This window comes from Struthio camelus, chromosome 11 (assembly GCF_040807025.1).
Source record: "Struthio camelus isolate bStrCam1 chromosome 11, bStrCam1.hap1, whole genome shotgun sequence".
Classification (NCBI taxonomy): Eukaryota; Metazoa; Chordata; class Aves; order Struthioniformes; family Struthionidae; genus Struthio; species Struthio camelus.
In genome coordinates, this window is record NC_090952.1 from 25,835,501 (window position 1) to 25,848,582 (window position 13,082).

Here is a 13,082-nt window from a genome sequence, read left to right on the forward strand (position 1 = left end):
GTAGTGTCACTCTTAGCAGCAGCCTGTCAGATGTATCAAGGTATAGATTAGGTTCCTGATGTAAAATCTCTTTGGACAGTATAGTGAAAACCTCTGCTCAAAGGCAAGAAAGCAAATGGCTTTGGAACGCATGCAGAGCAGGATACTGGAATTCAGACAAACGTTCTGTGGAATATACTGTTTTTCATTTTTGTTTTTTGTTTTTAAAATGCTACTTCCCTGTATTTAGTAAAATGTTAAAAATTAGAGTTTCTGAAGGCATCGATGAAAAGAGACTTGAAGTTAAGGCTGCGAAAAAATGTGTCTGAGGATGTGTCTGAGAAAAGCGTGCAAGTACCCTTGGGTACTCTGTTTTCATTTTGTGATTCCAGACCTGATCTACGTGTGTATCTTTTCTAAAACTTTCCTTTTGTGTAAGACGAGCTGAAATGCTGAATTTCAGTTAAGAATCTGATTAAATATTATGTATTATTATGGATTGGCATCATGTTATTTACATGTTGCTGCAGTACTGTTGCTGTCTCTCCAAACTAACTTGTTTTGAGACATCTGATCGGATCTGTGAATCTTACTTTTGTTTCTGGAAGAGGATCCAGGTTGTAATGTTTCTCTGGAATGTTCCATATTGTATCTGTTTATTGGATTACCCTTTCTGGTAGCTGTGGTTTGTGGCTCAAAATTTAATCAAGGCTCTCAGGGAAGAGGTTAGTTATTCTAACTAGTTGTATTGCACATGCACTATAAATCTTTTGGTGATTTCTCTGTTAGCCACAAACTAATGGGCCAAACCAGGACATGTTCGGTAGTCATTTTGGAGCTTACAATACCTTTTTGAGAATTTTTTAAATTAAATATACTGGTGTGATTTTTGTTTTTTCTAGTAATCAGATTTGACCACAAGAATCACTTAAATGTTGTGCTCTAGGTGCATATAATTAAGGAGCTATCTTTGAACAAGATGAAGATAGAAGGATAAGTAAAGCATGATAAATGTGTTAGGCTAGCAGAGGGAATAAAGAAATGTAATAGTGTAAGACTTAGTTGTGTTTATATTGTTATAATCTATTAATGAACTGGTGTGAAAGAGAAATGTTTGGAGCGAAGATCTTAGGCTTTTCCTAGCAGTAAAGAATGTTTAAAAAAAAAAGCACACACAAACTTACCTTTCTCCCAGAAGACTTAGGTTAATCACTGTACGGCATCAAATGGAGGGGGTCCTATTTTAGCATATTTGGATTACTGACCAAAGCATGTCCGGGGATAACAAGAAATTCTTCAGTTTAATAATGTCATGATCCCTGGGAAAAGGAAGGGTTTGATAAGGGTGTTTTAATGAAGAAGAGGGATGGCCTGGGAAGAGGCCTGGGGCCAGTTTCTTGGACCACTCCAAGAAAGCGTTTTAAACACTAAAATTCTGTACTACTAATGTTCTCTGTGGTAGAGGAAATAATTGCAGAAGGTGGTGGGATTTTTTTGTGGTGTGTGTTTTTTGTACAAAATTCTCATTTCGGCAGAGTTTTTCATTAGGAAAGCCTTACACTGACACACAAGTTCTAGTAACATAAGTCATCGTTAAATAGTTCTGAACAGGAGACCTGCTTATCTTACTAGCCCAAGTCTGTGTCAGAAATACTAGCTATCTTTTAGAGGGCAGTAGATGTTGATTACTAACATACAGATTCGGAACTCTTGCTGTTTAACTAAAATGAACCAAGTCTGTCTGTCTTGTCTGTTAACATTGCAAAATTGAGCAAAGTTTTAAAATGTCATGAATAATCATGTCTTTGCCTGATTGCATTTTTAATTCATGTGCCACGCTCCTCTGTGACTTTGGATATATTTTGTGTGTCTGTTAATATGTATCCCTTCAAGGTCTGTCTTTTTTTTTTAATTACCCTCCCCCCCCCCCCCCCCCCTTTATGTAGGTCTCTTGGTGATCAAGGTAAATAAGGTAAATGTGCAGGGTAACGCCACAGGTGATCATTAACCTTCTCTTTCTTGTTACAGAGCTGTAGCAGCTTACCTACGAGCCTTGAGTTTGAGTCCAAATCATGCAGTTGTGCATGGTAACCTTGCCTGTGTGTATTATGAGCAAGGACTGATAGACCTGGCAATAGACACCTACAGGAGGGCTATTGAACTGCAACCCCACTTTCCTGATGCCTATTGTAACTTGGCCAATGCCTTGAAGGAGAAAGGCAGTGTAAGGAATGCTTTTTTCCTTTGTCTGAATTTTTAAAAGTTCAGTTAATAGTTATTTTAGACACCAATTATTAGTCCGCTTTATTAAAATGGAATGCCATCTCAATTTGTTTTTCTTTTTCATCAGGTTGAATAATATGGGACATGTTCTCTTTGAACCCGTTAAAATGTTTGTAGAATAACTTCTCGTAAGAAGTGATTTTACAGGAAATGCTACCGTATTAAGCAGTCCCCTTGTTTATTTTACTCCGTTTTTTTCTTAAAGGTGGCTGAAGCAGAAGAGTGTTACAATACAGCTCTTCGACTCTGTCCTACACATGCAGACTCTCTCAATAATCTCGCAAACATCAAACGGGAACAGGGGAACATTGAGGAAGCTGTTCGCCTTTATCGGAAAGCTCTTGAGGTATAGTTGAATGTGGTAGGGGAGAGGTGGGGAATTAAAGCTGAGAATATGTAATACGGCATAGGCTTTTTGCCTCTTTGGCTGTAAGGGGAAGAAACTCTGCTGAGTCATATAAGAAGGAGGGTAAGAAATGCAACAATATCTTGTAATATAGTATGCCTAGGGGATTGGAGAGAGAGATTCTGCTTTTTTTCCCCTTCCAGGTGTTTCCAGAGTTTGCTGCTGCCCATTCAAATTTAGCAAGCGTTCTGCAGCAGCAAGGAAAGTTACAGGAAGCTCTGATGCATTACAAAGAGGCTATTAGGTAAATGGATTCGGTTTCTAATATTCTTCATGTTCCCTAACAGGAAAGTGCCATAGATCTGTACAGAAAGTGGCTTATGATAACATATTGTAATTCAGATAGTTGCTTTGCAAACCAGACAGTAGTCTGGGTATGGTTTCTTATTGAAGAAGCATCTCTTATTGTTCGTGGCCTATGTTATCTTGGTTTTCAGAATCAGTCCCACATTTGCAGATGCTTATTCCAATATGGGAAATACTTTGAAGGAAATGCAGGATGTTCAAGGAGCTTTACAGTGCTACACTCGTGCCATTCAGATAAATCCAGCTTTTGCTGATGCCCACAGCAACCTGGCCTCTATTCACAAGGTAGCACATGCGAATGATTCACTCTTATTATATGATGGGACACTGTGAGTACTTACCCAGAATATATTTTTATCTGCTGAATCATTCCTGTGTCTCTACAGGATTCAGGGAATATACCAGAAGCCATTGCCTCTTACCGCACTGCTCTGAAACTGAAACCTGACTTCCCAGATGCCTACTGCAACTTGGCCCACTGCTTACAGGTGAGGAAAAGAGGGCTTTGATTGTAGTTCTTTAAGACTCTTCTGCAGCAACTATGCTTGATTGCTTATGTACTGATTGGTTGAAGTAAACTTAAGAGTAGGCTTAAATCAGAAGGTAAGATTTTAGTCATCACAGTAATTACTGAAGTTCTTGCTGCCGTTTTCAGAAGAAATGCTGGTCACAGCTTCTTGGAATCGGATTATTTTCCGTTTTTCCTTTTTCTAGATTGTCTGTGACTGGACGGATTATGACGAAAGAATGAAGAAGCTAGTTAGCATTGTAGCTGATCAGCTGGAAAAAAACAGGCTGCCTTCTGTCCACCCTCATCATAGTATGCTATATCCCCTTTCTCACAGTTTCAGGAAGGCTATTGCTGAGAGACATGGAAATCTCTGCTTGGACAAGGTAGGAGGTTGTATACCTGCTTACTGTGATTAAATTCCTTTAGGTTCTTTTGCCAATTTAATTATATCTGAGTAACAGATTGTGTTTTTTTAAACATAATATTAGCCTCTCTTAAGGCTTCTGAGTCATGGAACGTGTAGAGAGCTAAGGCATAGTGTTTACTCATCTAGCTCTGCAAATTACATTCGAGGGGTGTTTTGGAGAAGCCCAGAGTGAATAAGTGACTATTCCCCTAACATTAACAAAGATTTAGGCAGCCACAGGAAGTATTTAACTTTTTGTTGTGATTCTGTTTTGCAGAGCTTTGTGTAGAGTAGCATAGGTTCTTCCAAAAGTTGATGCGTTTAACTTAAACGCGATCTTTTTTTTTTTTTTTTTTTTGCCATGATTTCTTAACTGTGTTATTTCTACAAGACGTCAAAGCACTTCAAGCTGCCAGGAGTCCTTTTGGAGTTGATAGTGAATCCTCTGATTGAAAAATTTGACGTGAATTTCTTTCTTCAGCCAGAGGATCGTATCTGTTGGAGCCAGTGTGTGTTTATAGGCTACTTGAGCTGGTTGTCAGTTATAACTGAAAAGTCCCTGACAGCTAGCGGAAGGGTCTGGTTAGCATGAGTGATGAAGCGTACAAATCTCAAACTGCACATTATCAATTCTGAAGTTTTCAAGCTGCCTCGAGGTAAAGGTTTGTATAGTCTGATAATCCTGTTGGTGGTAGTGGCTAAAACTGATGCCTATGGAAGATAGTGGGCGTAAGAGCAGAAAGCATGCCTGTGAAGCTTCACAGGAATGCTGGTCTGGTCGTAAGTAGCTCGTCGTTCAAGAACTTCCTGATCATAGTGATGTGATATTATATTTAACAATTGAGTATAGACTTCTTCAAAAAATGAAGTGGTAGAAAAGCAGAAACGTCACCAACTTTCAGTAGTGATGTCTGCCTTTTTTGGCCAAATGTGGGCACGTGGCATCTGGCAGTATGGCTTGTGGAAATTGCATTTGTCTGCGGTCGAATGTACATATTGCAAGTTTCAAACAACTGATGGCACAGCTTGCTTGAGTGTGGGGTGAGACTAATCCAACGAACTCGTGATCGTTTTGGCCCTCTATTCAGCATTTATTTTGGTGTACGGGTTTCTAAAGAGTGGCGTGTCTTCTTAACAGATTAACGTTCTTCACAAGCCACCATATGAGCATCCAAAGGATTTGAAGGCCAGTGAAGGTCGACTTCGTATTGGCTATGTGAGCTCTGATTTTGGAAACCATCCAACCTCCCACCTAATGCAGTCAATCCCAGGAATGCATAACCCAGACAAATTTGAGGTAAAAATATGAACGGCATGCTGAAACTTTAAATACAGCTTTAGCAGGCACTTTCTGCTTTCGTGGTGCAGGCAGGTAAAAATGAGGAAGGACATACTTTTTCTGGTGGTTTTTGGTTAGTGAAGTTTTATTTTCCTTCCTTTTTTTTTTTTTAAGCAGGACAAAGAGTTAAATGTCCTAAGGAGTACTCTTTTTTTTTTCTTTTTTTTCTTTTTTTTTTTTTTAAACCAATATGAAGTAGTATTTAGAAAGTAGGAAAGTCAGGTATCTCTCCTTGGAATTATTGTAGGAAGGGCTTGTGACCCATGGAAAACTATAAGGTCTTGGGTTTTTGTTGTTGTATTTAGGTTCAGTCACTGTTGTTTGGCTAGATGATGTGTTTCAACCAGGGCTACTACCTGGTTACGTCTTATTTATAGCTGCACGTTCGCTTTGTGTTCACTCTCCACTGTTGTTTTTTTAGATGTACTGTTCTCTGGAATACCTGAATCTGTTATGAACGTGAGCTGCAGATTGGTCTGACTACTACTTTTCCTCTCCAGGAAGAGTGTTTTGTAATTCAGAGAGTCTAAAGAGACTCATGGCTAAAGAGAGTCAAGTTTATGTTTATTTCAGGGTTACATTAGGGGGATGAAGCTGTAACTAGATTTCATTCCCAGTCATTTGCTCCATGACTGTGTGAATTGTCTCTTTGTTTCAAGCTCCTGTTTTGCAAAAGGGGAAGCTGCTTACCTTTTGTAAAGGGTTAGAAGTTTTCCCTTCATCCAAAGTGTTTTGTCGTTGATTACCACCGCTGCCCCCGCCCTCCATGTGTTCTCTTGTTTATGAAGTCTTTGTAGTGCAAAATCCTTGTGGCAAAGCTGCATGCTTCAGCTGTTATCAGAAGGGTCGCTATTAAACAGTTATTTTTCACAAAGCTGCTGAACTGGTGCATAGCTTGTCAACCTTTGGTTACATAGAGTGGATGCATTTCCAGTTTCTTAACTGGAGAGGAAGGTGCTCGCTCTTGTAGAACTAGTCACTCGGTTTAAAGAATCTATTTGAAAAGCTTCCTCAAGACTTGACTTGCCTGTTCAAGCCGAGTCATAATTATGATTCTCATTTAGTACCGATTCAAAATTGTCTTGTACAAAATGTTCTTTGAGAATGTAATGTTTATGCAGGCCTCTTTATTAAAGTTACTTAACCTTGCGCTGGTGGGAACCTGGTACATATGTCTAGGCAAAATGCAGTGCCTTGCACTAGTACCAGAACTAGATAAAACTAGGGCCCGATTTGAATGTCTCCTGCCGCCAACGCTTTTTTTTAAACTTCCTTCTCAACTGATAAATGCTACATCAGTAAATAAAATACAGTTTCCCGAAACTAGATGCAATTTTACCAATATATGGTGTTGTAATTTAAAAATGCATTTCTCACAAAGGTGTTTTGTTGGTGAGGTGTCACAAATATCTGACTTGTGCTGCTTCTTCTAGGTATTCTGTTATGCCCTGAGTCCTGATGACGGTACTAACTTCCGTGTAAAAGTGATGGCTGAAGCAAATCATTTCATTGACTTATCTCAGGTGAGCTTTTTTAATGCAATGACTTTTTAGAAAACCAAAATGAAACGGAAACTTCACCCTATGCTTTAACATTTTAGTTGCAATGATTTATTGAATCAGGCTGAGACTGGTCTTGAATTTTGGGGTTTGAAGATTGTGTGTTAGTGTTATGCCCATCCTGGGATACAGTGACTATTATGTCATCTCTGTGTGGTTATTAAAAAGCAATTTTAACAATGCTGAATAACTGTTTCATGAGGTATTAAGATAACAGTCATATCTGAATGTCACAAATAAGTTAAATGCCACAACTGCAAATACATTTAAGCTTGTCCAGCTTGCTTTACCTCCGTGAAGCAGCAGTTCAGAGGCTGGATGGAGGAATTCTGTGCACCTATTTAAAGTAACATTTTTCAGTTACTTTTCACAAAGAACGTACAAAATATCTGGTTAGGATTTCGGTACATGCAAAAATCAAGGAGTTGTTACAGTGTTTCAACTGGCAAGACCCTAAAGCAATATGGGATAATCAGTTCCGTTACTGAAATACACTGGATTGGCTCTTGGACGGTCTCAGAATTAGGTGATGGATACCTGGCAACTAAACTTGCGCTTAGTTGTTAAACTTCTTGTGTAGTCCAGGATCTGCTCTCGTAAGTTAAGATGCCATATTGATGTCAGCAGAACTGTTCTTCTTTGGGATGATTTTGGTAAAGTTGAGCTTTTAAAACATTGGGAGAGAATGAACTTCAGCTGTGCTTGTGGGAAAAACTTTTTTCTCTTCCCCCTTTGCAGGACTGGATGTTGAAAGCCCTGGATCATAGTAATGCTGGGCAGCAATTTCGTATTTGCTGTCATGCTTATCGCTATTGCAGAGGGGGGGAATTCTTTCCCTTGGTCAGCGTGATACACTGAGTTTTGATTTGAAATTCTTGAGGAAACCAACTTACGTTTTGAGGCTCTAGTGCAACTCTTGGGGATTTGTACTTGAAACGGGAGGGTCAAACCATTAGAAACGTTTTCCTTGTAGCAACTGCATTAGCTATGTAACTTACTGAAAGATAGGCTAAGGTGGGAACTCCTCCTTTTTATCTGCTCGGAGGTAGCTGCCTGTATGTATGTATGCTTTTTCACCCTGCTGTAAAACGTGAGATAGCTTTCCCTTTTTACAAAACTAAGGTACTTACGTGATGCACCATAACTGTAGAGTGAGACAGTATTAGCAGTAGCTGGAGAGTAGTTGATTTGGGTACTCTTGATTCGTCAGTTTGAGGTGATTTCTCTGTGTTCCTATAGTTTACAAACCTACCACTTGCTGTAGGTGAATTGTTTTGAAGGTTAATTAGTCTCCCTGGGGGGGTGGGCAAAAAGACTGTTCTGGTTTATATGGCCCCAGTTACCAGCCATGGAGTTTTGTTTAGCTGCTGCTAAACTAGAGACATCTGTCAGAAAAATTTTCTACATAGTCACTAATTGTATACTTAATTATAGGAAATTAAACCACTGAAATTTGTTTACCTTTCGAAATTAGACGGGAAGAGGTTTGTGTTGTAGTTTCCGAGGCTTTGCTGTTCTCTTTCCTGGAAGGCATTAGTAATGCCTTTTGTGGAATTCTGCTCTTTGAATCTTTGATTTAGCCCAAAAAAATGAAGCAGCGGTGTTTGAAGGTTCTTCTGTTACCAATTTGTGGTATTTTCTGCACGACTTAGCTGAGCTTGGCAGCATTGAGTACCAGTCTTCTGGTTTGAATATGCAGAAGCAATCGTAAGGTACCACAGTTACAATTTCTGTCGGTGACTGTCTGCTCTAACTACCTACCTGTAGTGAAGTTTTTCCTGTTTCAACAGTGGGGGAGGGGGTATTTTTTGTTTTTGTTTTTTACCTTGAGTTGATGACTTGTATATCCATTAAACTAGGAGTGACAAGACTTAAGTCTTATCTAAATTGAATTATGCTGTTGAACCAATCACTAATCTTATTTTTGTTTTCAGTCTTTCAACAATGATAACTTCCTAAAATCTTTTTTTGTTGTTGTTCTTCAGATACCGTGTAATGGAAAAGCAGCAGACCGCATCCACCAGGATGGGATACACATTCTCATTAACATGAACGGCTACACCAAAGGAGCCCGAAACGAATTATTTGCCTTGAGACCAGCACCTATTCAGGTAACGAAGTTGAAGAGCTCTGTGGAGAGCCTCCACTCTTTCTGCCACGGTGAAAAGACAGTTGAAGGTTCATGTTGATCAGTAAGGGAGAGAGGTTTTTCCACGATGAGCATGTGTGAGACAAAAAGGATTATTCTACTCAGTACTTCCTTTTTTGTTGGTTTGTTTTTTTAATTCTATGCGTAGTTGACCATGCCCTGAAAGGGAACAACTCCTTAATTCTGAGGCCTATGCACACTGCCTGCTTTGTTGCGTGGGTGAGAACAACAAATGTTTTACTTAAAGCAGTTCAGACAGAAGCACAGAATGGTTGAGGTTGGAAGGGACCTCTGGAGATCATCTAGTCCGACCCCCCCTTCTCAAGCAGGGTCACCTAGAGCACGTTGCCCAGGATTGTGTCCAGGTGGCTTTTGAATATCTCCTAAGGAAGGAGTCTCCACAACCTCTCTGGGCAACCTGTTCCAGTGCTCTGTCACCCTCGCAGTGGAGAAGTTTTTCCTCATGTTCAGATGGAACTTCCTGTGTTTCAGTTTGTGCCCTGTGCTTCTTGTCCAGTTGCTGGGCACCCCTCCTAGAAGAGCCTGGCCCCGTTCTCGTGACGCCCTCCCTTCAGATACTTATACATGTTTACAAGATCGCCCCTCGGTCTCTTCCTCTCCAGGCTCTCTCAGCCTCTCCTCATGTGAGAGATGCTCCAGGCCCTTAATCGTCTTAGTAACACTTTGCTGGACTTGTTCCAGTAGGTCCATGTCTCTCTTGTATTGGGGAGCCCAGAACTGGACACAGCTCTCCAGGTGTGGCCTCACCAGGGCTGAGTAGCGGAGGAAGGTTACCTCCTCAGCTTGCTGGCAACGCTCTTCCTAATGCAGCCCAGGATAGCATTAGCCTTCTTGGCCACAAAGGCACACTGCTGTCTTATGGCCAACTTCATTTGGGTCATTGATGAATAAGTTGAACAGGATTGAACCCAGTATTGGCCCCTGGGGGAGGGGTCAATGCTACAGGCTAGGGGGACTAGCTGCAGGCTTCCAAAAAGGCAGAAGTCGCTTGATATGCTGAATTTTAATCTCTTTAGCTTAGCGAAATTCTAGTTAAGAGTTCGGAATCGAGGTAACAGATATTTTGACTAAGGATTTTCTAACGTGCCTATGGAATGGAGTAGGAGAAGCCTAAATCAGGCTCGCTCTAGGCCACAGAATTTGTCTCGGCTAGGAGAAGTTGAAATGACTGATAGTTAATATTCTGTTTATAGTTGCACAGATTGGGTACTTCGGTCAAAAGTCCTCATAGTGTGAGAGGCCAATTTTAATATATCCCCAAACTGTCCGCTGTCTCGGTAATGAAAGTTTGAGGGTAGTGCTTGCTCTTCAGTTGATAAAGCATAAGAAGGAACTTGAATCTGTGAGTGGAAGATCTAAGTTATACGCATTGATTCAACTTGCTTTATTTTGGTGATGCACCTGAGACTGTATTCTTGCTTTTTGTTTTATAGGCAATGTGGCTAGGATACCCTGGAACCAGTGGGGCGTTGTTCATGGATTATATCATCACAGATAAAGAAACTTCCCCGGTTGAGGTGGCTGAGCAGTATTCTGAGAAATTAGCTTACATGCCAAACACTTTCTTTATTGGAGACCACGCCAACATGTTCCCCCATCTGAAGGTAGGCAGGAGGTTAGAGATAGCTGTGGAAAACAGCAGCTAATAAATAATGTCTAGTTTTCTTGCCATCTTTATAAAATTACACTTGGTAATTGGTAAGGGAACTTGTAACATTTTAAAGACACTTCTCTCTTTCTCCCTCTCTCTCAATAGAAAAAAGCAGTTATTGATTTCAAGTCCAATGGTCATATTTATGATAACAGAATTGTTCTGAATGGCATTGACTTGAAGGCTTTCCTGGACAGCCTCCCTGATGTCAAAATTGTTAAGGTGAGAACTACTACTTTGTGTGTTCTGTCTTAGGAAGTAAAGGTAATACTTTTACTGACTTTTACTTTTGTTTTGTTTTTTTAGATGAAGTGTCCTGATAGTGGAGACAATGCAGATAGCAATGCTGCCCTCAGTATGCCAGTCATTCCTATGAATACAATTGCAGAAGCTGTGATTGAGATGATAAATCGTGGTCAAATTCAGATAACAATCAATGGATTCAACATTAGTAATGGACTAGCAACTACTCAGGTGAGGCAGTTCAGGGCATGCATGGGTTTTCTGATGTGTCTGTATGCTTTAGCATAACAAGGAACAGTAACCTTCAAGCAAATGACTGACTGCTGTCATGTTGATTAGTTTAGTTCTTGTACTGAAAGAAACTATTTCTGAAGTAAACTCCTTGAAGCCACAGACGTGTTGAAGATGAGCTTCTGCTCAAAGATGGAGAGTTTGTATCAAGAGCTACCTAAAGTCCAAAGAAATTTAATCTCATTGCGTAGAGAGAAGTTGGTGGTTTAGAATCTGAAGATCAGACTAGCTCGTTCCTTGTAGCCTATAGGGATGTTTGTGGGCCGCGGCTTGGTTTCAGTTGCCTTTTTTTTTTTTTTTTCCCTCCTTTAGAACAAGCCTGTGTAATGCAGTGACAGTTACTGTGCTGTATTTCAGCAATGCTTATTCAGCGCTTTATTTCTTTCTGAGATACGCTCTATACAACCACCTGTCTGTGATTTCATTTTCTGGGATTTTAGGGATAGCGACAGTTGTTTAATACCTCTACCCTTGTAGAGCAATTTGCTTTTGTTTTCAATTAAATGTCATACTTCAAGATTTACATAACTTCTTTTGACTTGTTTCTTTGATTTACCATCTTGGTAGCGAAGGACTGAAGTATTGGTTTCCTAGTGCAGTCATATGAGTGCTCTGGAGATGTTTATCTGCGTATGCAGCTGCAATTCTGACATCTAGCATGCATTTCTGATAAAAATCTGCCTTGCTTCCATCCTGGCTAATCAGAGCTAAGTCAAACTAAAAAAAAATTGAATTTTTTTTTTAATGGAATTTTGAAAGTTAACTGCTCTGCTGTTTGAGTTCCACCTTAAAAGCCAGCTCTAAGCTGATGTTTGTTGAACCCTCTTTGAACCTATAAGAGACTCTTTTCTTCACTTGAGATCTTTTATTACTTCTGCTCCGTTCATAATCTCATGCCTTGCTTTCTTTTTGAGTTATTTTGTGCACAGCTGAAACTTTCCTACAAGCTGGTATTAGGTTTTGTCTTAATTTGATAGTAAGATTACTAGTATTTTTTCTGAAACTACTGTCCCCTGAGAAAAATGGAGAATTCCTGTCTTGCATCTCCACCACCAAGAGAAACAATCTAAGTTCTATTTATGGCCTTGTAAAACAGGATTTCCATCTTTTGATCGTACTAGTTGAATTCTTCTTTGTACTGTTTCTAATTTGCTATCAGTTGGCCATACGTGACTGGAACTGTGTGTTTTGTTTGAGGTCTCCTCAGTTACTTGGATCCATAGCGCTTTTATCTACTTCCCTTGAAACCAGCTTATCTTGCACATCTTGTCCTCTTGTTTTTACAGGTTTAATGTAAATGTAATGGCTCTTGTGTTCTAATAGAGTTAGTGACAATGAGTTGTTTTCGTTAATGTCAGGCTTGTCAACAGTATGCTTGTATTGGCTGGTAGCAGTGGCAATGAGCTAAGCTTACGTGATTGTGTGCGCGCGCGCACGCGCGCATGTGTGTGTATGCAAATATATAGGCTGTAAGTGTCTAACTTGCCCTAGCTGTGCTCATATTTTCTTCTGCCTTCAACTAATCCTTCCACTGTTTAGCACAAAAAGAATTATACTGCAGCATTGTGTCCTTAAATCATACTTCTGTCGCACTAATACTCAGGACCGTGAACTCTTCTTGACTGGTATTCTGATTCTCTCTGTGTATTGATGAGTTCTCCCAACTTGGTCCTCTGTGGCTTTTTCTTTTTTTGATGCATATTCCTGTTCTTTGTGAGGGCTTATGAGATCGTTCATTTCAGAACGTTCATTAATAATTCCAGTTCCTTACAGTCTGTCATTCACTAGTCTGCATCTTGAGTCTTAACTGACTCCATCCCTGTTCTGTGCTTTTTGTTCTGCACTCCTTCCTTGAAGTCTCGATTTCAGTTTTGGTGTCAGGAGGTAGTGAGGTGACCAGGGGAGGAGGGGAGACCGTGATGCTAACAAATATCACAG

At 40.0% G+C, this 13,082-nt stretch overlaps 1 protein-coding gene across 2 annotated transcripts in view; it reads left to right on the forward strand.

The window, feature by feature from the left end:
• OGT (O-linked N-acetylglucosamine (GlcNAc) transferase) overlaps nt 1-13,082 on the forward strand; it is a 28,385-nt gene that overhangs the window by 12,085 nt on the left and 3,218 nt on the right. For both annotated transcript variants that reach the window (XM_068956564.1, XM_068956565.1), the window contains exons 7-18: nt 2,008-2,203; nt 2,468-2,608; nt 2,812-2,912; nt 3,106-3,259; nt 3,361-3,462; nt 3,689-3,868; nt 5,030-5,188; nt 6,664-6,753; nt 8,775-8,900; nt 10,393-10,563; nt 10,716-10,832; nt 10,917-11,084. In XM_068956564.1, coding sequence (XP_068812665.1) covers nt 2,008-2,203; nt 2,468-2,608; nt 2,812-2,912; nt 3,106-3,259; nt 3,361-3,462; nt 3,689-3,868; nt 5,030-5,188; nt 6,664-6,753; nt 8,775-8,900; nt 10,393-10,563; nt 10,716-10,832; nt 10,917-11,084 — 1,705 coding nt within the window. The remainder of the gene's footprint in view (nt 1-2,007; nt 2,204-2,467; nt 2,609-2,811; nt 2,913-3,105; nt 3,260-3,360; nt 3,463-3,688; nt 3,869-5,029; nt 5,189-6,663; nt 6,754-8,774; nt 8,901-10,392; nt 10,564-10,715; nt 10,833-10,916; nt 11,085-13,082) is intronic.